Raw genomic sequence first — 23,598 nt, 5'->3', positions numbered from 1 at the left:
AAACATTAAGAAATGTTAGTGCACAGAGAAGCTGTTACCTTGGTGCAGATTATCTTCATACTATGCAGTCTGTCAAGTGATTCCTGAGGATTACCTAGGTACTGAGGAAGTTCAGCATGTAAAATCCGCATAGAGAAAGGAACCATGGAACCTAGAAACATAATTAATTTTATCAAATGTGTTTGCTATAATGATCAGTTTGTGATTTGCCTACATCAGACCAAATATTTCTCACTCGTGTATATGACACAAAGTCCATTTTACCTTTGTATATTTTTCTTCTCGTGATGAAATACATGAAAGATGAGAAAATGGCAAACTTTTTCTTAGCTGTAACACGTAATTTATTGTAAAATGTTTTAAACAGGTAAAGACATAGGTAACTACAATCAAGAAGGCAAGAAAAAGGTGCACCCAATTCAAATTTTCAAAACTAAGTCATACATGGAAGTACAATGTTTCATTAAAGATGTTTATAAACTAATTAAAAAGGAGGATTTAAAAAAATGGAAGTTTACTCAAGTTGCAGCTACAACATTACTCCAAACATTTAATGATTATGCATGTTTTATAACCAATGCAGAAGTAATAAGGTGAAATTATTGGCCTTAAAAGTATGCTTGTGAAAAAGTTATATAACCAGGGTATGCAAAACCACTTCTATGTAATCCTTTTCCAAATAAAGTTGATACGAAGGGCCCTCATATTACAGAAAAAAATAAGAACAGAAAACCAACATGAGTCAAAAGAAATAAAAAAATGGTATAATGAAGAACAAACATAAAATTACTATAATAGACACACTAAATCTAAAAATATATCAAGTCCCAAGACATCCCAATATATCATGTCCCAAGACATGAAAATATATGACAAAATATTTTGTTTCTATTTTCTATCAATATCCATAAGTTTGTGTAAAGGTCTGAGTCCATTATGCTGAGCAAAGGCCATTCCATTGCTCTAAAGATGACTTTTAGTCTGAGTTTTACTTCATTAATGTTAGCTCTTCCACAAGAGTAACTAAATGACTCTATACCGTGAGATTGACCCTTCATAAAGATGGTGTATTTGTGTATTTTCTAGTTTACTGAAAACATCAAAGAATAGGGAAAGATCTTAAGCAATATTTGGGAAGAAAAAAAAATCTCTTCCTTTGCACATCAGTTTACTTTTAATCTTTATTATTATTACAATATTTACTAAAGACCCAATCCTCTAAGTTTATGAGAATCCTGGCTGACTTCAAGGGCATTTTCAGGAGCTTTAAGGAATCGTAGTGTGTGCAATATCTTCAAAAAGTTACCTAAACATCTTGAAAAGTTACCTGAAAAGCTAACTGCCTATCCTGATACATAGATAATAATACTGAACGTAAACTAGATGCTACTATTTAAAAAAAAAAAAAATCAGAATTAGCATAACGGGGAAATAGGCCTTGCAAAATACAGTGCTACAGTTCTAATATTTGAACATAACGCATTTGCTTGCTTTAGACATACTCTAAGGGGATTTCCCTCTCAAGTCATCTCTTGCCTCATCTTTTCTCAAAAACAGGACTCGGGAGCTTTTTAGAAAGATTTTTGCACCCGTTCTTAGCAGGCCTGTATTTCAAAGAGGCAGACACTGTATACAACGAGTCACTGCCTCTAGACATTTTTTTGAAGGTTGACAAAATTTTAATTACAAAACTCACTAATTATGACCTTCAGAGTATGCCACTTATATCTACATAAACTCTCTTTTGCCAATGCTAACTATTCCCCATGGCTTCCGTGACTGCTTTGTGCCTGTAACAGATGTACACACAAGCTTCATGCATCATCATACATGGAACAGAGATTAAGAAAACAAAACTGCCTTTGAAATTCTATTAAGAGAAGTGTAAAAGGTTATTCAATCAGTAACAAAAGATAGGAAAAGATAAGATATGTATGTATCCTGACTAGTACCTAGCATCCAACGGCAATCCTGCCAAAAAAAGCAGTGCCTAAACCCAGCTAGTCTGGTACTGTTCTTTTGGAGAAGAAGAATTTTCTCCAAAGAGAAAGGAGAGAAAGAATTAAGAATAGTCTTAATTTACTGCAAATACATGAACCATGCATCTACTGCTGCACTCAACAGGATTTGTGAGGCAAAGGTAAAAAAAGGAAAACTTTTGTTCATTAGTAAAGTTTTGTAAAATCTGAGATATAAACCAAAAGGAATCTAAAGTTTTAGCAACATTTTTGGTTAATGACTGTGTTGTAGCATTTTCAACTCTGAACAAGTTTGAATCATCACATTCTCTTGTAAAATGCGGCAGAAGGTCAATTCAATAAATACTCATACAGAAAATCTGAACTGGTAACAGAACAGATGAACGTGCAGATAGACGGGTATTTAATGGAGCGCAGATGAAATGTCTCACGTTATCCATTTGTATAAAATTTATACAATGTTTTGTAAAACACTTTTTGGGATTGCATATTTTGTAAAGTATTGATCTTATATATTGCTGAATGAAGCCACACTATTATGATCCATGCGAGAGGAAGGAATAACCCATTACCAATCTACATCATCAGAAGTGGTGTCAGAGGATGTCAGAATGATGAATGCAACTCCAGGCCAACTTAGACTCCATAAGAATCTGATTTATTTCCTATCACAACTAAGACCTCACTTGTAATAGGCATTCAGAACTATATCACTTCAAAATGGACTTTATTAATTTTTTATTTCTCAACCACTTGGTATTTCCTTCAGAGCATGTGACCAAAAGGCATTCCAGTGTGATCCTTAGTACGTATGTCAAATGTGATCACGGGTCTCTCAAACAAAACCAGAAGGAAGGTGGCCCATGGTGTAAGGGTAGTCAGTGTAGTGACTTTTCAAACCATAGTTTATATTACTATTTCATGCAGGAGGATCTAAAACTCTAGCATCTGTTTCTTCTCTTTCTTTTTGAAACTCATGACGTAACTAGTATACTGCCAGAAATTTTACTGTAAGCATCCAGCATATCCATCCAGTGAAGTTCTATTACTTACTGCTCATTAAACAGGCTGCTAACTTCATTTAAAATCTCAGAAACACCAACCGTTTGTGCCCTCTTCCTCAGTTTCCTTGTAATCCTTCTGAATAGCAGAAGATTTTTATTTTTTTGGAAGAAAGCACAAACTGTACATGTGCTCTCACACAAGTGTGGTAACTGGGGAAAACAGGAGAGAAAAGAAACAAGCTTTTACCATTGGTATGTCTGTCTTATCATTCCATGTAAACAATATTTTGTAACTTCCAGTCAAATCAGATGAGCAAATTGTTCATAAAAAAATTTGCAGCACTTATCCAAGCCACTCATCCAGACATACCCCTTAAACACTCCATTTATAAAAAAGAAAACCTGAGATTTTTAGTTAAGTGCATTTTCTGAGATACGTTTCTGTCTCCAAGTAAGCTTCTTTCTAGTTAGATGATATGAGGTATGGATAACGTATCTAATTCAGTTCCCACATTAATAAACTGATTTTCTGGTTAAAAGGAATGACCATACGTTTACTTTAGATTTGGTAAAACTTTCAATCAGTGCTACTCATATAAAGTGCCAATAGAATTTACATGCATTTCTCAGGATGGAATACGTGGCAGTAATAAAAAAATTACACGTGAAGAGAACTCTTTGCCAAAATAATCCTGTAACTCCTTGTTAACAGTTGTTTAAAAACTGACAACACCCACCTCCCCAGAGTACCCTAATTACTGTATCGCCTCCAGCATCCAAAATCTGAATCTGGAATTTTCTCAATCTAAGAAAATGGAAAAATCTTCTTTGAACTTGTCTGAAACAAAGGTGTCAAGAAAGAGCCTGGAAGAAGCAACAGCAAGTCACTAAGAATCTTTTTTTTATGAACCTTTGTTATGAAAGAAGCTGTGTGTGTACCGTGGTAGACAAGAACATCATGAGCATAATAGGTTTGAAAAGCAGCCCAGTACAGCTTCATGGGGTGAACGGGAGATGAAAAAAGCAAAGGCAAATTGCAATATGACTCTTGTGAATCTTCAGGAAAGCCACATCAGTTCACTGATAAAAAGGTAAAAAAAAACAAAAAATAAGAGAATCATGGAAAGTGATGACTTCAAACTCTTAAATGTATCAACTCTGAGCTCACAAAGAATTTTGGTGTGAACAATGGGACGTGGATTTGTTGTTCTATGACATCACCATATCACCTTGCATCAAAGGCTCATCACTCAGCCTTTTTCTGCTGCAAGAACAACCATGCAGAGGAGCTCATCCTGTTGTTAAAAGAACATATGACAGAAAAAGAAACTGGACAGAAATCTACAAAAACACAGCTTCCATTCTGTCTTGCAAGACACATAGGTTGAACCTTCCATAACATTTTAGTATGAAGGTGGTGACAAATAAAAAAGAAATGAGATCTAAAAAAGGCGTCTGAGATTTTAGAAAACACTGTAATTTTCGTTTTACATTGTCTAGGTTAATAAGAAAACAGTTGGGAAGAGGAAAGTGATGATTTGTGGATGACTTTAGTAGATCAATAATAATAGTGTTATAAAGATCTGAAAGGCAAGGTGTAGAATTCAGAGTACAAAATTTAATTAAAAAGCAGATCAACAGTAGAGGGGAAAAAACCTATACTTGCCTCAATAAACACAGTTACACTGGGGAAAAAACAAAACAAGAAAGTAAGATTGACTATATTAACACTAAGCCATAACAGAAATACATGTGCTTGTTAGATTAAGAATTACATTATATTGTCTGAAAGGTTTCACCTACTTGCTTACAGTTAGGCCACATATTTAAGGCACACAGCGTAACACATATTTCTTTGTAATAGGTTCCTATACAAGTGGGCATATATATTCCTGTGATATCTCACTAGGGATAAGAGAATTTTATATAAAATAAAATGGATTTTAGCGTGTGCTGCCTTTTGCAAAACTATTTGGAATCAAACCCATGTCCTCTATTATATTTCACTCCGTACTGAATTTAAGAAGGCAACATGTCAAGAAAATATTTAAAACAAGCAGCACATCTTGTAATCAAAATGTTTACTTAAGAGCACAGGAGAATGGATTGTGCTCTCTAATTCATGCTTCGGATTTCTAAAGAAGTAATGCCCTCTTATACAGCAAAACCACGTCAACTAAGCCTAGATGATTTCAACAAAAGGCAAGACCCTACAGTTACTGCTAGGTATTAAGATTTTATTTTCAAGTTAGCTAAGTCTTATTCTAGCTTGATGTTTTGCAGTTGACCTCTGTTGCTGCTCTTTAGGGGTTTCATAATAATTTTATCTATAAAAAATTCATAATGGAAAAGTGGTTTAATTTTAAGACAACTCTTTTCTTAGCCATTACTTTTAAATACAATAGAGTTTTTTTTCAAAGAATATGATTTTTGATTGTCACTTTGGCCTGAATTAATCTCATTCATACATGTATCTTATCAGCATACAAAAGGCAAAACTAAAAAGTAAAAAAAGGTCTGCTTAAAGCAAAATGGATACACCAAAAGCACGGGAACAGATGGAATAAATAGTAAGATCAGGTGGAATTTTCTAAGACTACAGATTTTAGATTCTACTTCTTTATGAACAGCTGCACATTTTCATAACTGTCATAACATAAACATCACCTTATGCCAATCAAATTCAAACTGCAGCCCTCATCTGCAGCCCTTTTTAGAGTAGAAAATTGATGATTCCAACGGCTAGACATTTCATCTTTGTATTTTCTTGCTGCTAAATCAGTAACCAGAAATGCTTTCTGATCTGCCTTCTACAGGTTATTCAACAAATCTTAAATACCAAAAAGCAGCAGTAGGGCAAATCACCATTTATTGAAAGTACAAAGTGGGATAACAGTAAAAAAAACAAACAAAAAAACCCCTTCCTTCATTAAGTAGAAGAGAAAATAAAAGAGAAATACAGAAAATCAAGTTTTGGAAAGATACTGTGCTTTATACATAAGTATACACACAGAGATGTATATATGCATATAAATGCAAGGATCCTAGATGTTTGTAACCACGGAAAGAAAACGTTTTGAAAATTTTATCTGAAATGGCATGTTTTCATACACATCACAATTTAAGAACACAGATATTCTGAATTAAGATCTGGTTCTGAAAGGTTCTTCAGTAATCTGGAGTTGTTACTTGCACCGACGAAAGGAAAATACAAGAGAAAGAATGCAGAAAAACTCTGCAACAACAGCCCTACCACAAAGGGATCGCTATAAACTTCACCTACTGATAGCTGTAGCAAGGCAGAATTTCGAGTTACTCACTCACTTAAGAAACAGTATTAAAAGCTGGTACTGTCTACAATGAGACTAAATAGCCTTGGGAAAGAAAGCACAATTAAGTGCAGCACTCTACCCCCTTGAAATTATACATGCATTTCTTAACTAAAATATCTATATTATTTTAGAAAAGACTCTACTTGCAAGTATGACTACTCTGAAAAGCCAACTGGAACCACAACACTTATTCAAGCCTTATTAGCTGATTTCATAGGTAGAAGGTAGCTCTGAAGCAACAGAACAGATGGTGAATTTAAAGAGACAACAGAGAGGTGTACATAGCACTGTAAATAAAATAATTGGCAACCCAGTTCCTCTAGAGGTTTTAACATGTTTTTTACTGTCAACATGAGCTTGAATGAAGAACTCCTCCAAGCAGTCTGACACAAAGTGCAAGTTCAGGCACGGCAATATTTGTGGTAACATATGAGAAAGCCAATACTACATATGACAATGACGGGAGTCTTTTTTTTTTTCCTTCTGTTTTCCTGCAAAATTTATTAACAGATAGGAGCAGTCTACATGCTACAATGTCTTCAGTTTGTGCATTTCTTCTCTTATCCCTTTTTTTACCTTGATTACTCCCTTTTGCCTCCCCACCCACCATAATTATTCTTCTTTTTCCCCCACACCACTTCCCATTCTGCTGCAGTTCTCCCACTAACCAAAAGTTGATGAGGATGAAAACAAAAGGGCATTGCATTTACAGCATCATGCTATAAACTATGCTGAGAAAAAATTAAAGGAAGCTTTAGTAAGGCTGCCTCCTACCACCATAGACAAGTAGGAGAGAAGAGAAGAAGAAAGGAAGACAGTAAACTCCAAATGGCCAAATGTCACTGTAGAGGCATCACTATGTTTACTGTAAAAGCATATAGGAGAGAATTTCCACAATCCATAGGAGACAATTTCCCCAATCCATGCCTGTTCTTCCTTATGGTATAGTCTGACATTCAGAAGTAGGACCAAGCTTCAGAGAGCAGGCAGACCTTGGAGCTCTACGCAGCCCAGATGTCTGTAAAATGCCTTCTGCAGGTGTTAGAGAAAAATTCTGGAAGCGCGTTTTCACAGTAAGCGCAATGTCTCTGCTTCGAGAGACATACGACAAGTTTCCTATTACATCTTTTGCTATTTTATAAGCTTATTAAATGTAGTAATAATAATAATTTATTACATTTCACCTTAGATATCAGCACTGAAAACCTGTTTATGACATGGTTCTGAATGACCGTTCTAGACCACATATGATAGGATTCCTTTACGGATATCTGAATTTCAAAACCGAATAAAAGAAAAAAACTAGGAGTGCTGCCTGAGTAAATAAGGACATGTAAAAAATGAAATCTCACACAGCCAACTATTTTTTGTATCAATTTTTTCATGTATGTCTGCTAAAACTTCTAACTACAGTGGATATTAGTAAAGTCAGAAAAGTAGTATAGACCTAACGAAATATGCTAAAACAACAGCTGATTGATGTCTAGATTCACACTATTTTGAGAGAAATACATATATTTTACATATACATAATATATACATTTTTTATTTTTAAACTGTCACTATCTATCTGAAAGTATCAACCTATTGCAGCACACACTGGTGTATCCCTATGGTCGCAACACAGCCACATCTTAAAAAAACCCTTGTGTTAGAATCAGTAAGAGAGTTCATGGGAAGGTGTACAGTATGAAGTAAGTTTCTAGAGCACATACAACTAAATTTTTAAGAATATGTTCCTTCTTTAGGTGCTTTCCAGACAACAGAAGACTGATTTCATGTTAGAGGAATACAGATGATGCTGTACCATCATAAGGAGAATGAAAAGGGGAAAGGAAAAAATCCATACATATAAACCTCTGGTCAGGGGAATAAAAGTCCTATTTTTCCTTGTGCACAGGGTTTTTTTTTTTCCTCCGTAATTCAAAATAAATTATTCTCAATTACTGTAGCTTTAGAACACTGATTTTGGTAGCATTAACTTTTCTGTAACTTACTGGTCTATTTAGCAGAAACAAGACCAAATTATCTCATAAAAGAATGAAATAGCATTTTAATGTTCCATTTTAATTGTTGGCTCTCACTCTTTAGGAACACATAGGCATTACTAATGGAAAGGATATCTCAGGTTAGCTGATCTGTCATACAATGACTTTATGAAGTATCATGAGGAACACAGAAACAAACGATATGAATAGAAGTGGGTCAGACCACGTAAATATAAAGTCAAAACCCTAAAAAAAAATTAATAAAATCCTGAAATCCATTAGTCATGAGAATGATGACAAAAATTCAGCCGTATGCACTCCACAAAGTAGAATGGAGATGTGCAGGAAGCAATCTGGAATAAGAGTTCCTCACCTAAGTACCTACCTATTACAAAACAAAAAAACTATACATAAAATCAGACTTTTTGGCTTCTCTCTGTAGATGAATTTAGAAGAAATAAATCCATCCCAGATTTTACTAGGAAATAAGAAGGTTGTGCTCTCTGCCCTGTATCAAACAGGAATGATCAAAGAGTGACTTAACTAATTTTGCTGGCTGGTACAAGGATCCCAGTAGATTCCACCCCCCCCGCCCCAGATGGTACACACCTGCAGGCAACGGAGATGATCAAAGAAGGAGACTTTCCTGGTAGAAACCAGGAAGGGAAGATTTCATAAAGGTTAAATCTTACAGCCATGATGAAGACAACAGTAGTGGGATCAATACACAGCTTGGCTGCAAATGCCGTACAAAATCTCAGGACGAAACAGAGATTAGGACCATTGCTGAAAGGGAAAGTGCCTTGGGAGCGCTTCAGAGGAAAATTAAGAGGACCTATTGGCCATGTTAAGTTAAATTAATGGAAAAAACATCTTCCACGCCTCATACATTTACTTGGAATTTCAATTCTTGGAGGTATATTTCTCAGAGATTAATGGATGAGGGACTATCCTCACTGCTGTAAGAAGCTCAGGTATAAAAACTTTCTTTATTTCAAGCACAGAAAACTTTCTAATTTTTTATTTTCTTATTATGAATATTTTGAATACAAAGAAATGATGCAAAATATTGTATGTATTACAATTAATGTGTACATCATTTATATCTATACTCTCATTTCTTAAATTGATTTTAAAGTGCGCTACCCCATTAAATACCATGAATCAAAATTAAAATGTTGAAACAAAACTCTTCCTTTTATGCTTGTTACACCACAAAATGATATGCAAAATTAGCAAACAGCAGTGGATTGTGGATTCATACTAATATATTTCAACAAAAATATATGAATGATTTATATCTATTTTATTATTTAAATTAGCTGGTTAATGATGCATGTACACAAAATTGTAGTGTAGTTGAACGCTGGCCAGAAGAGAACTGCTTGCTTTCTCCTACTTCCCTGCAAACAGCATCTCTCGCTCTCCTCAAAACTGCATAAGGAAGGTTTAATGGCTGTTCCCACATCTTAATCACATTGTATCTATATAAGATATCTACAACCACTAGGTCAGCTCCATCCAACCTTGATCTTATTTTCCTTACAGATGATCAGATTATAGTCCCGGTTGGTATGTTCGACTGTTAAAAATGAACTGAGGCATATAATCATGAAATAGAATATTTTCCTTATGCTCACCATGCTTGTCATAGACACCTTCATAATTTGTATGAAATAGCTGGAGTGGTTGAGTGGTTGCTGCAAAGACAGTTTGGATCCAAAGTTCAGTCACAGGATGGGTGTCTGCAACAGCTGGCCAGACTGTCCAGAACTGCTGCTACCTGTATGCTCTGTGGCAAGAGGACTGAAATGCCTCAAATATTGACATGACCTGCAAGGACTCTTTTCTCAGGCAAAATAACTTATTTTTAATACTGAAAAAAAGATGTGGAAACATACATACGGATGGAGGAAGACTATTTCTGTGCAGCACTTCATCTGCTACCAAAATGTAAGCAGATCCAAAGAGCTGTCCAACCTGATGATCAACACCTCTCTCTCAAAAATAACACAGTTCCTTCTCAGTGCATTGCATATATTCTAGGCAAAACATGAAATTTTTGCCGGTGATTGCCTGAAAGATGCTGAGTAAGGTCAGATGGACTTGTTCTAGGCAGTCCACATCATTGGTCTTACTGGGCTACAACTGATCCTTGCATCACTAAACAGATGAAACAATGCTGAACTTTCTTGACACCAACTTCCCTCTTCCTCAGCAACCTCAAAACCTCTGTGTCTTTCTAGCTTTCCTCATTGAGACTACGAGCATCTATGAAAAATAGACTATATTTTTTTTCAGAGTGGCGCTGCCTATTTCAACCAAGTGTTTTATTATACGTTGTGGTTCAAATACGAAAGCCAAAGAACAGCAGGATCACTCAACAGTGTACTTGTGTCAGAGTTATTTATTTCTAAATAACAAATTGCGGAAAAATAAAATCTCAAAATAGCCTGACCAGGAGTGAAATTGCTATTAAAGATAGCAATTTTTCAAATTCAGACTCCCAGAAGACTAAAATAACCTGAGTAGTGGAACTATCTGGTTAATGTATTTGCTATAGGGAGCAGTGGGAAGTAGTGCGTTTATAACTCGAGATAAACCAGTTATAAAGAAATAAGGCTTGTGGTGTCTGTTTTCCTCTTCAACAATGGAATAGACAGTATATTACTGATTTTTATTTAGTGTCAATTACTAAGCAAATAATATTACATGTAACCAGTATTTTTTTACTATGGAAAACTATCAAATTAGATCTAATTTTTTATTCATAATCCTATAAACCAGGAAACCTAAGAAAATAATACCTGTATTAGCACATGTGCATGGACATGCGAGTGTTAAAATAACATACTGATAATACCTGGGTGAACTTAAGAGGAAATAATACAGTTAATTATGTCTCTCGGGGGCGGGGGGAAGAAAGAATCCAAAGTTCATCAATGTTTTAGAATTAAAAAAAACACCTGAATCCTTTGTTTTATAATGACTGGTAAAAACGGCCAAAATAAAAAGCATTTTATAAATCAAGTATCTTACCTTTTCGTCCAGGGTATACATGAGGGTAATATTCATAATAAAGATCAGGCTGGTCTAAATTTCCAAATGGTTCAAATTCCATTTCTGCATTTTGGAATAGATTCAGTTTTACCAGCAATGCTAGTCTCACAAACCACAGCTAAAAATTAATACATAAAAAAAAAGGAAAACACAAGGTCTGTTATTAACTTCTATCTCAAGCCACATCCAAATACAATTTCAACTTTCTAAGCTTTTCTGATAAAGTTGAGTAAAGAGTTTCTATGTTACTTACAGATAAGAATCAGGATTTCTATTTACATGGTCTTTCACAGAATACTTTTCATAAGATCATTAAAACGAAACCCAGAGGACTGATGTTTTAATTATTTGTAAAGGTATTGGGATTTTGAAGATGAAGTTTAAAACCTAGCCTGCTTCAAAATCAGAACATCTCTCTTTAAATTGAGTTAGCATGGAAGAATTATCAATCTCACTTTTAATTATTTTTCCAATTTTATGCAATTCTTAAAATCTGTTATGATTTTGGTGAAATTCCAACAGCTTTATAGTTAGCAGGGCCAGAACCATGACTTGTCACCTGGTCATGTTTTGTTCAGTAAAACCTGTGTAATATTTCATGAACCTTTATTAGTTTGGGTTCTTAACATCATGAAATAGTCTTCGAACACTTGAAATCTTACTACGAAGTTCATAATCTAGATACCATCCATGAACTTTAGCACAGTGAGTCTTACAAGTTAGCAAAACATATTCCTTTTGACTAGTGTGATTACCCTTAAAAGCGTACAATCAAGACAGAATTTTACTTTAAAAAAATATTTTGTTTTAAATGAAGACCTACTTATAATAAGCGAACAGAAAAACTGATTTGCTACAATGCTTTAATAACAAGCTCAGTTTCTAGCTAATAATTAGGAAAAGAAGTTGGATCATGTTAAAAAACATGCCGCTGTGATTATTGCTGGAAAAAAGCGACAAGGTTGTATCTTTAAACATACCTGTAAAGAATCTGTTGTATGGTTAGTAGGCAGTCCACTTTTTTTATAGCCTTGACCATGTGCACTTAGAAGCCGCCCACACAAGTCAACCGCTGCCCTCCAGTTTTTACTGCTCTGGGAAGAAGAAAAGAGTAAGTAGCAAAATCATAAAGTCCCTAAAATGCCCAAGTGCTTATTTTGCCTGAAGCAGCTACATGTACCCATCAGTAATAATGACAAGGTCAGAAGAGCTGGTCGGTGAGAAGCAGAATGTCATTTGTCAAAGCTGCACATCTAATTAGGCAAAAGGTGAACTCAAGCATGAGAGAGAGTTAATATTAGCAGATCACTAAGACAAAACAATACACACCACCGTATGGGATTCTGAACTTAAAGCTATATCATGTTTGCTAATATACCTGAATATACTATAATATTCACAATTTTGCTTTCTCTTCAAAAGGCGAAAAAAATTCTCAGCCATATTTCATTGATCACATCCAATTTACTCTACTGTTATAAAGCATTTAATGTCTATTCCTACCCCACTGACTTCAGTATTTCGGATTATAACCCCTAATGCAGTTCATTTAATGAAAACAGACTTTCCTAACATTGCCCAGAACACAGAATCAGTAACAATTTTTTCACCTACGAAATGTAAATATTTGAATTTCCATTGCATGGCTACCTTAAAAATACTCTTTTATATATATGTATTTTCATTCATAAAACAAACCCATTCCTAGTTAGACAAGTCAAACTGTCTTGTCACACCATCATCCTGTTATGCTTCTGCTGTAAATAGCTAACGCTACCAAAAAACTTAAAACACAGACTAATGTTTCACAGGTTTTAAGCCATCATACTTTTCTATCATACAGAAGAGTTTTTCAAGAAACATATCCAGCAAGTCATTACAAAACAAATTCTGAAAGTAATCTTTTTTCAAATAGTTTCTTAAATAAAAAAAAATAAATATAATTAATATAATAGAAAACTGGCATGTTGTCTGGTGAAATGTAAAGGAACAGAGTATGTTTATATCAGTGCTTGCAAAGTTCAGGTACTCACCTTGAATTGGTATTTTATTAAATTCTCTGCAATGTTTAGAGTTTAGAAAATATGTCAATATAGCAAACATAAAAACTAATAGTAAAGATGAAGTTTTCATACACTCTGGCCCCTAATTTGCAGCCATATAGTTCAAGGGGCCACTACAGACATCACTGCACACTGACCACCTAATCTCTCTCCCCTGCCTTGTCAAATCCCTGATAAAAATTTAAGTTCCACTGGAAATACCGAAGTTGGCTGACAGCAAGACCACGAAGCAGCACAGCAGCTTGTGAGATGTCTACACTCTTATGGAAGAGTGGGAATTGATAACGCATTTATAACATCCTTCGACATATATCTGTATCAACTTAGAAAAGCTCAAAGACGCTGACATGGATTACCTGAAATTTATTCCTCTTCTGCAGAGACAAATTAATTTCTTATTATCCTTAGAACAGAAGCAGACACAGACTCTAAAACTGTTCAACTTTTCATCCCAAGTGAGAGTTAGTATCCAAAAATAATAATGGAATATTTATGACAAACTTAGGTGCTACAATTTTTACAATTCCATTTCAGGCATGGACAAAAAATACTTTTTCTTTCTAGAACAAGACAGCCAGGAGAAGCAAGTCTGATGACCACTGTAAAAACAGTCTTTGCTAGAAAATGAAACATTATATTCATCATGATTTCAAAATTAGAGATGCCTGCTGGTCATGGAGCATAATTCTCTGTGGAAGCTTAATAGAAGGCTGCTGGCAGTATAACTTAATTTGAAATTAGTAGGACATATTATTGTCTCTGGCAAATTGTACCAGACTTACAGTTGCCAGCCCACCAGAAATCTTCATCCAGTTATTTAAACACCCCTCAAAACCTTGCAGGTCAGTCACCTTCCCATTTCCTTTGGTCTACAGCCACATAGTCCTTACAACCCAGGGCCTTGTTCCTGAAAGTAATAGGGATGAATTTTGTTTGTAAGTCCTAAGTAGAAGCTCAAAGCAAATATGGATACTACAGCTTCAGATACAGCACCAAAAATACTGATGAATATTCTAAAAGAATAAAATAATTATTCTATGATGATCGGGACATGGTCCTCCAGCAGCAATTGTGTGAAAACATTTTTTCCTAGAGAAAATACTGTCAACCAGATATTATTGCTAAACGATTCACTAACACCATATCAGCCTGGCAGAACTGCTTTCCACACAACACATTAGCAAACCTTTTTTTCACAAAAAATATGAAGCTGTTGTTCTTTCAAAGAAAGGCAACAGCTCGTATGATTTCTGTGCTTTTCACATACTAGTCCGGATATTTAACTTGTGAAGGCCCAGGGCTCGGTGCTGGGGACGGTTCTCTTTAATATCTTTATCAATGATCTGGATGAGGGGATCGAATGCACCCTCAGTAAGTTCGCGGATGACACTAAACTGGGCGGGCGTGTTGATCTGCTTGAGGGTAGGTTGGCTCTGCAGAGGGATCTGGACAGGCTGGATCGATGGGCTGAGGCCAATGGCATGAGGTTCAACAAGGCCAAGTGCCAGGTCCTGTACTTGGGTCACAACAACCCCATGCAGCGCTACAGGCTTGGGGCAGAGCGGCTCGAAAGCAGCCCGGCAGAAAAGGACCTGGGGGTGTTGGTTGACAGCCGGCTGAATATGAGCCAGCAGTGTGCCCAGGTGGCCAAGAAGGCCAACAGCATCCTGGCCTGTATCAGGAATAGTGTGGTGAGCCGGACTAGGGAAGTGATCATCCCCCTGTACTCGGCACTGGTGAGGCCCCACCTCGAGTACTGCGTTCAGTTTTGGGCCCCTCGCTACAAGAAGGACATTGAGGTGTTGGAGCGTGTCCAGAGAAGGGCTACAAAGCTGGTGAGGGGTCTGGAGGACAAACCTTATGAAGAACGACTGAGGGAGCTGGGGTTGTTTAGCCTGGAGAAGAGGAGGCTGAGGGGAGACCTTATCACCCTCTACAACTACCTGAAAGGAGGTTGTAGAGAGATGGGGGCTGACCTCTTCTCCCTGGTGACAAGTGATAGGACAAGAGGAAATGGGCTCAAGTTATGTCAGGGGAGGTTTAGATTGGATATTAGGAAACATTTTTTCACTGAAAGGGTTATTAACCATTGGAATAGGCTGCCCAGGGAGGTGGTGGATTCACCATCCCTGGAGGTGTTTAAAAAAAGGGTAGATGGGGCACTTAGTGACATGGTTTAGAAGTGGCTTTTGTCAGGGTAGGCTAATGGTTGGACTTGATGATCTTAAAGGTCTCTTCCAACCTCAGCAATTCTATGATTCTATGATTTTCAAACTAAGAACCCAACTAATGTTATCATGATCCCTTTTTATTAAAAGCAATAAAAGGAAACAGCCAAAAAAAATCTGAAATGGAGTAAAAAATGTGAGTTATAAATTCTGATAAATGCACATCTAAAAATCTGGTAATGCTTCCAGTCCATTTGCTCAAAGTTGAAAGTAACGGAGATACTGGTACATCCCAATGCCTTCTATAAGCCTCTTTTCTATGAAGAGGGATGAAGGAATGGGATGTAGCGTAGAAAAGAATTCCAGTAACTAAAATTAGAATGCTACTAGTTCAAATACAAGAACAGCACTGACAACGTTATATTATTGAGATTCAGAAATGAAGAAAACTTCCAATCGAGTAAAATGACCCAATACAAGCCAAATCCATAGCCTGTCTGGAAAAAATACTTTTTACATTTCTTCCTTTTCTAACAAAGTGTCACAAGAACTTTAATTACCAGAGTTTTCCCTATATCTGAAAGAATGTGTTTTCATTCAATTATGAAGTTATTCACTGATCTGGACTGAAAAAAAATCACAGAATGGTTTGGGTTAGAAGGGACCAGAAAGATCATCTAGTTCCAACCCCCCTGCCATGGGCAGGGACACCTCCCACTAGACCAGGCTGCTCAAAGCCTCATCCAACCTGGCCTTGAACACTTCCAGGGATGGGGCATCCACAACTTCCCTGGGCAATCTGTGCCAGTGCCTAACCACCCTCACGGTAAACAATTTTTTCCTAATATCCAATCTAAATCTACCCTCTTTCAATTTGAGGCTGTTACCCTGTGTCCTATCAAAACATTCCCTGAGTGTAATGTCCCTCCCCATCCTTCCTGTAGGCCCTGTTTAGGTACTGGAAGGCTGCTATAAGGTCTCCTCAGAGCCTTCTCTTCTCTAGCCTGAACAATCCCAACTCTCTCAGCCTGTCCTCATAGCAGAGGTGCTCCAGCCCTCTGATCATCTCCGTGGCCCTCCACTGGACTCGTTCTAACAGGTCCATGTGTTTCTTGTGGTGAGGACTCCAGAGCTGGACACAGTACTCCAGTTGAGGTCTCACCAGAGTGGAGTAGAGGGGCAGAATCACCTCCCTCGACCTGCTGGCCACGCTTCTTTTAATGCAGCCCAGGATGCGGTTGGCTTTCTGGGCTGCAAGTGCACATTGACGGCTCATGTTGAGCTTCTCGTCCACCAGCACCCCCAAGTCCTTCTCCTCAGGGCTGCTCTCAAGCCATTCTCCACCCAACCTATATTTGTGCCTGGGATTGCCATGACCCAGGTGCAGGACCACCGAATAGCTGAATACCACTGTCTCACATGCATTCTTGGAAGTCTCCTTGAGCAGGTCAAATTTGCTTGATCTTTTAATTACAGCTGAACAAAGATCTTTGACATATGATTGCATTTATATTTCCATACTGTACATTGTTTTCCTGAATGAAAGTAGCAAAGCTCAGGTGATGCAACAAATACAGGTAATACCCAGGTAGAATTCTTCTGTCAAGCAAAGAGTCATGCAGATTGGACATAAACTGAAAAGTGTTCAATGGAAAGGGAACTCACCAGATACACAAAGAGAATTTATAACATTATTCAGTCTCTCGGGAAAACAATTTTGACTCAGAGGTAAGCCACTGAAATTTTATCCAATAAACTGATGCCTTTTAGTATAGAAATGCAACTACACCTCACAAGTCCCCTGTTACTGTTTGTGCTACATCTTGTCTCTCATCTTCTCAAACCAGCTACAAAAATGTTGGAAATTGCTCACTGATTTAGAAATAAAGGAGCACAGCCCCTCCTGCCTCCATATTTTTAAGGATAATTTCTAACTTATTAAAGTGAACATGAATGCCATACCACTGTATCCGAGTTTGTTATATCTGAAAATATACGTAAGAGCACAACATTAATCATGTGCAAAAGTAACAGTATATGATTTTTTTTAAAGACAGACTCAAAGGGAGTCATTAACTCTACATGTAACACCATTAAAGTGATTAAAATGTCCTCCTCCACTAGCTATGACATTCTTCTCCCCTGTAAATTACATTGGTAGAGCACTTTCACATCAGTTAAGAAAATGTAGTTAGTAACCCTTTCCTGGTCTAGTAGCTTCAAGAAATGATTGCATACTTAGAGCAAACCTTGCATATTTATACTGGCAAGATACAGTAGTTGTTTTTTAGGTATGACAACTATCAAAGACATAATTTTCCTATGGCTGCAAACATCTTAAAACTCAAAATATCAGAAAGGTCTCTAGTAAGAAATACTGTGCTATTTGTTCAAATGAGGGTAAACAATTAACCTAAAATATGGAATAACAGGAACTAACATAATTGCAGCTTGCACCTTGTATGTATAACTTTTATTTGCTGCTGTAAAACAAAGCTGTGAAGATAAGCTCTTGCTTACATTTATTTGCTCTAGAGGTAAATGCGTGTTCCTATACCAGATTAAAAAAACTTTTCAGAAACTGAAAACTCAGATTTTATGTTTTCCAGTTGAAAAATATAAACACTTAGCCTCTACAGATGTGTAACTATTTACAAGTTATCACCTGAATGATAAGTACATAGATTTACAGAATTGCTTTGTGGGACTGCTTCAGCACTCCTGTATCTCTTAAAAGCCTCAAAGCTGTAAAACTAGTTCAATTGCAGAACCTCCCCACCATTAGCTTACCAGTAAAGCATTTCCAATTCATGGTTACCCATTCCACAGTGGAAGTTTAAAATGTGAAAGTAGAGTTGTTCAATAAACCAACTATCTGTCTTTGGGTTACTGGTACAAACCTTACTAAATAAACCAGAGACCAAATTCATGCTGAACACATAATTTTGTAGCAGAGATTAACAATCTGAGTTCAGTTCCTGGTGAACAACTGATTTGGCTTAGAAATGATTCTGCTGTTGGTGGTCTCAACAGAAAAAGTGCACCTTTGAAAGTTTACCTTACCACCTTCTTGATAACATTTGCCTTCTGACAACTAATTGTACTTGAGGAAACTTTTGCAGACTGTTTGTACTATGAACCACCAAAAAGGACTTCAGTCTCCAACATTCTTTGTTGCTAGCACTGACTTGATCTTACACACAGAACTGTCTTTTAACTTGTAAAAGTAAATGTTTTTTACTGGAACTTTTATAAGGAAGCTGAGAAGTTACTGCTCAAGGATGTACACTGCAATCAATCCAATTTAAGATATTCTTTTGTGACCCTGGTGAACAGAGCTGGTATCTGCATTTGCAGATGTAATCTAGGAAGTATTGTCAATATATGGAAGGACCACATCACTAAACAGGGATCAGATGATTTACAGTATCAGAATAACAGAAAAGGTAAAACACAATCATTAACATGGAAAGTTATGTAACTTACAATATAATGTATTTGAGTTCTAGACAGTGATAATAAAAAGATGTTATCTTCAATTGGAAGAGATTCTGAGAAGAGTTCCTAGGATGATTATGAAGACATCCATGATGAGATGACTAGAAGAGTTATTTTTGCCTTTAAAAAGAAAATCTGAGAAGTGGAAATGTCACTGCTGTCTACCTGTACAAAGTAGCAGGGGAGAGGAAGCAAATATTGAGAAGAGAAAATGACTTAAAAGGGAACATGAGATCAAAACACTTAAATTTTTGTAAACAACTTTATCTTTGATTAGAAAAAAAGATTTTGAGAGAGGATTGATTAGAATTCCTTTGATTAACCAACAAAGGAATGAAGTTCTGGAATAGCCTTGGAAGTAGTAGCAATCTGTATTTGTTAAAACTGCCAAATAAGCCAACAGAAGCAATCGTATGGTAGAACAGAGGAGCTCCAGAGTTGCAGCTGAAGACCTGTGGTATGAAGCTTTGGGATACTGAAGCATTTAGCATGCTTTTCCCATTCACACAGGATTAAAACAGTAACCAGATGCAAATGAGCATCCTTGCTTCCTCTGGAGCAAACAGGCTTGGAATACTCTTTTTTTGGGGGTGATTTTTTAGTTTTGGTTTTCTTTTTTTCCCCTCTTCTTTCCTTCCCATAATTAGATTGAGTTTACCCAAGATCATCTGAAATTTTTAACCTAACAAATTTCTTCATAACAGGACTTAACATTCACTTCTGGTTTCAGCTGCCACTGATGCCTTCCCACAGCATGTGACAATTTTTGAGACTTTTAGATGGGATCTCAGATTTACACATCTAAATTCAGATGTGATCAGTAACTGTACTGGTTATATCGTTTTTGACTTAAGAGTTCAGACATCAGCTCACATGTAAAAAACTAAATAACAGTCTGAAGCTGAAGTCTATCCTAATTCTACGCATTTCTCTTTTGTACTGTGGACCCCTTTGGAATAGACTCTTTTAAGTAGCTGTCCGTTGCTGCAGGGGATTGAATTAGGTGACTGAAAAGATGTCATTAATTCTCATGTTCATGTGCGGTTCACACGGATACCAAACAAACAGCTAAGGAAAAAAAAAATCTTAACTTTATGGAAACTGCAAAGCAGTATTTCCAATTTTCACCAGTTTTTATCCAGATGTTAATGAAAATATTCCCTGTAAGTGGCTCTTTGCATGAGAAGATATACTCACTGAACATATGTGGTCCGGAATTCACTCATAAAGAATGTAAAATTGGTGGCTGATAACAGAGCACTTAATACGTGCCATTCTGGCCTACTGTGTATGTAACAGTAAAAAGCACACATATTTTTAATTAATATCATCTAGCATGGGATTTTAATGTTCCCAAGTCTGAAATACCTTTTACCTTTAAGACTGCTGCCAATCAGAAATAAATTTTCCACATTAAGAATTTCAGAAAAAAACAGTAATGTTTGCAAGGAAAAAAAAACCACCAGAAAACTAATTCTTATCATAAAAAGAAACAGTTCTGCAAAAAAAACTGAGAAATAGTTATATTGCATACTCTAAGAACAACCAACAGCTAATGATTGGAAGCCTTGAAAACTGAAGAACATCCTGATTTCTGGCTGAATGGCTGCAATTTTATCAAAAAAACCCCTTCTAATAAGGCAAGTTTTTTAAAAAAACCTGCTACAGGTAGCAAAAAAATCTGACAACTGCAGATTGCCTCCTTATCTTCTCTGCTTTGATCCTAAAAGCCTTACGACTGCTCTTCTGGAGCTTAAGAGCACACTCAAAGCTAAAACAGCATCAGTGGCAGCACTGTATTAAAGGTACAAGATTTTCTGCAGCACAGAATAACATTTTGCATGGACACAGCTACCAGGCCAAATAAAAAAAGATTTCCCATGCATCAAAACTCCTCTTCTGGAAGAAGGAAAGGGAAGTTCGGAAAAAGGCTTTTCCTGCTTAGACTCTGATGGGGACAAGATTTCTTAATAAGATTTCCGTCCGTTCCCCCCCCTCCAAACTCTCTAAGTGAAAATATAAATAACATATGCAGATAAACAAAAAAGCTATTAAAATCTGGTTTGCAACCATCTATATTACATAAAAAGTAACAGCTGAGGAAATTCTCAGTAGCTTAAAATTACCTTTTTTTTAACTTTGCATATTAAAAAAAATGTTTACTGCATTGTTTAAAACACAACATCATTCCCACAAAAAACCACTGGACTTTGGCTAATAGTTTTGTAGGATCATGAATAGACTGATATGAAGGGTTGTGGTTCTTAGTTGCTCTTCACAGTCAATAGCTCCCAATTATCCCGAGGGAAGCATGGTATTTAATATATATTGAATTATGAAGATTGTTACTTACAATTAGCTGTTTCAAGCCTACAAATGACTGTTCCACAGAGTTGGCGTTTAAAACTTGTCTCTTCATTGCAGCTTGCTCCCCCAGGAAGCGAAGCATTAAGTCTTTCACTGCATCTCCCTTGGTGTTCATGGAACAGAAAAAGAAGAAACATAACAAGACACTTTTAAACATTATTTTAGCAAAATGAAATCTTGACTTAAAGCTGAGCAACACAGTTTTTCCCCTTTGAGAAATGCTTGTTTTCCAGTACTTTTTGTGTGGAATGAATATAAATGCATATATATTTACAGCATTTTAATGAAAACTTTTAGATTTACTTCATGTTATTTGCTATATTCTTTTTTTTAATGTTCAGGTTTCAGTTAGCATAGAAACATTCAGGCTTACTTGCTTCTCAAATTATTGTCCTTCAAAGACCTTACAAAACACAGTAAGTTTTACAGATTTTTATAATGGATATTAATGTTGAAAGTTGCAATCTACTGACTGATGATAAAATGTGCACAATTGGCTAGTCCTAAATATGGACAGAAAATAAACTTTGAGAGATCATAAAGCCAAGTAAACAGCAACCCTTCAACAAGTATTCTTAATTTCAAAAGAATTAATTGCAGGAATCAGTCAGAGAAATTGGGTTATCTGAGCTCAGTAATTTAAAGACTTGAGACTAGTTGTGACAGAGACATTTGAAAGAGATTTCTAAAGTTTGACAAGATGAATTCTACATTTTATGACACAGAGCAGCTAAGAGGAAGAGTGCCCAAATCCAGGTTCTATTTGCAGCTTTGCTAGCAATAAACTGAATAACTGTATATGGCACCCTCTCTGCCTCAACTTCCCCTTCTAGTCTTTGTTCAACTATCAATTTCTTTGCCTTCCTGTCTGTTGGCTTCTGTGTAGAGAACCTCGTGGTTCTGTGTACTAGAAATTTTCAACAGGTAATCAGGAAATTCAAGCCTAACGTCAAGCAGCTATTGAAAAACTGTGGACCACACATTGGCAGATGTTTAAAACTGTGCTCCTACTGTCTGCACACTCTTCAGGTACCACATCTGCCAATAGAGTGTAGGACGGGGGGGGAGTCCTAATCTTGCTGGGACTGTACACGTTACTGTATACAAGAGAATCCCCTACGGCATCAGAAGTTACCACGTGCCAAAAGCAGGTACAGAAATTATTTCTGTAAGATTTTTGCTAATCTTATGTTTTTAGAAATTTTAATCTCGAAAAGCAAACATCTAGAAAAAAAAAGAAAAATCATCAGCACTATATTAACAACATACTTATCTTTTTGTTTTTAAACAGAAAGCAATTTATAACCCACATTCATACAGAGTAAAGATCTGTCTGGTTCACCGTCCTGTCAGTGAATAGCAAATGTTCACAGAAACGGCGTAAGAAACAGAATAAGCTCATACTGGTCTTTCCCCACTTAAAGCAGACAAAACTTCATGATCCACCTGTGTCAGGGGACATATATGCCTACCATTTTTAAACACCCACTGATAGATGTACCTCCTATGACATTTCTCTTGCACATTTTTCAATGTGTTTTTCTCAACAAAAGTACATCCAAGGGCAATGAATTCTACAACTTATACAGTTACATGGGCTGCAGAACAGTAACTGCTTTTGTTATGCTTATTACTCAACTGTTCCTTTGCAATAAAACCTTTTGCCTTAATTTCTTTATGAATTTTAGATCATTATTGCTCTTTTAAGTCAAAAGATCCTCTTCCTTTTAGCTACCACTCACAAGAGAGAACCTCTGCACTCCTCACCATCCCTCCTCTCTCTCCAATTTGTTTTAATTCCATTATATCTTTTCAGATCTGTGTTAACTAGAATGGTATGCAATATTTAAGACGTTAAAGCAGAAAGTGACTATGCAAAAATGTAAGCATACAAAGGAATATTTGCAAAAATCCCTCTAAAGGAATATCAAGAATAATCAAGAACTGAGGCAGGAAGCTGTTAGCACAGAAAGCAAGTTACAAAGCTTTTTGCCTAAAAAAAAAGGTGAGCTGCATAAAACACAGTAAAGCTTAGCTACGATAAAGATAACTGATATTAACTGTTTGCACTTTCCACATGGACAGTTATAGGAAATATATTTGTGTTTTCTGTCTAGTTTCTTGAGGAATGAGACTGCA

The 23,598-nt window shown here is 36.3% G+C and overlaps 1 protein-coding gene across 8 annotated transcripts in view; it reads right to left on the bottom strand.

Moving 5' to 3' along the window:
* The window catches only part of TRAPPC12 (trafficking protein particle complex subunit 12), a 53,567-nt gene that overhangs the window by 25,601 nt on the left and 4,368 nt on the right, over positions 1-23,598 (bottom strand). For all 8 annotated transcript variants that reach the window (XM_074581763.1, XM_074581768.1, XM_074581761.1 and 5 more), the window contains exons 3-6: positions 21,446-21,562; positions 12,344-12,457; positions 11,343-11,481; positions 39-151 (exon numbers count right to left, since the gene is read on the bottom strand). In XM_074581763.1, coding sequence (XP_074437864.1) covers positions 39-151; positions 11,343-11,481; positions 12,344-12,457; positions 21,446-21,562 — 483 coding nt within the window. The remainder of the gene's footprint in view (positions 1-38; positions 152-11,342; positions 11,482-12,343; positions 12,458-21,445; positions 21,563-23,598) is intronic.

This window comes from Larus michahellis, chromosome 3, assembly GCF_964199755.1.
Source record: "Larus michahellis chromosome 3, bLarMic1.1, whole genome shotgun sequence".
In the NCBI taxonomy this organism is placed as follows: domain Eukaryota; kingdom Metazoa; phylum Chordata; class Aves; order Charadriiformes; family Laridae; genus Larus; species Larus michahellis.
This window is presented reverse-complemented; position numbering and strand designations above follow the sequence as displayed.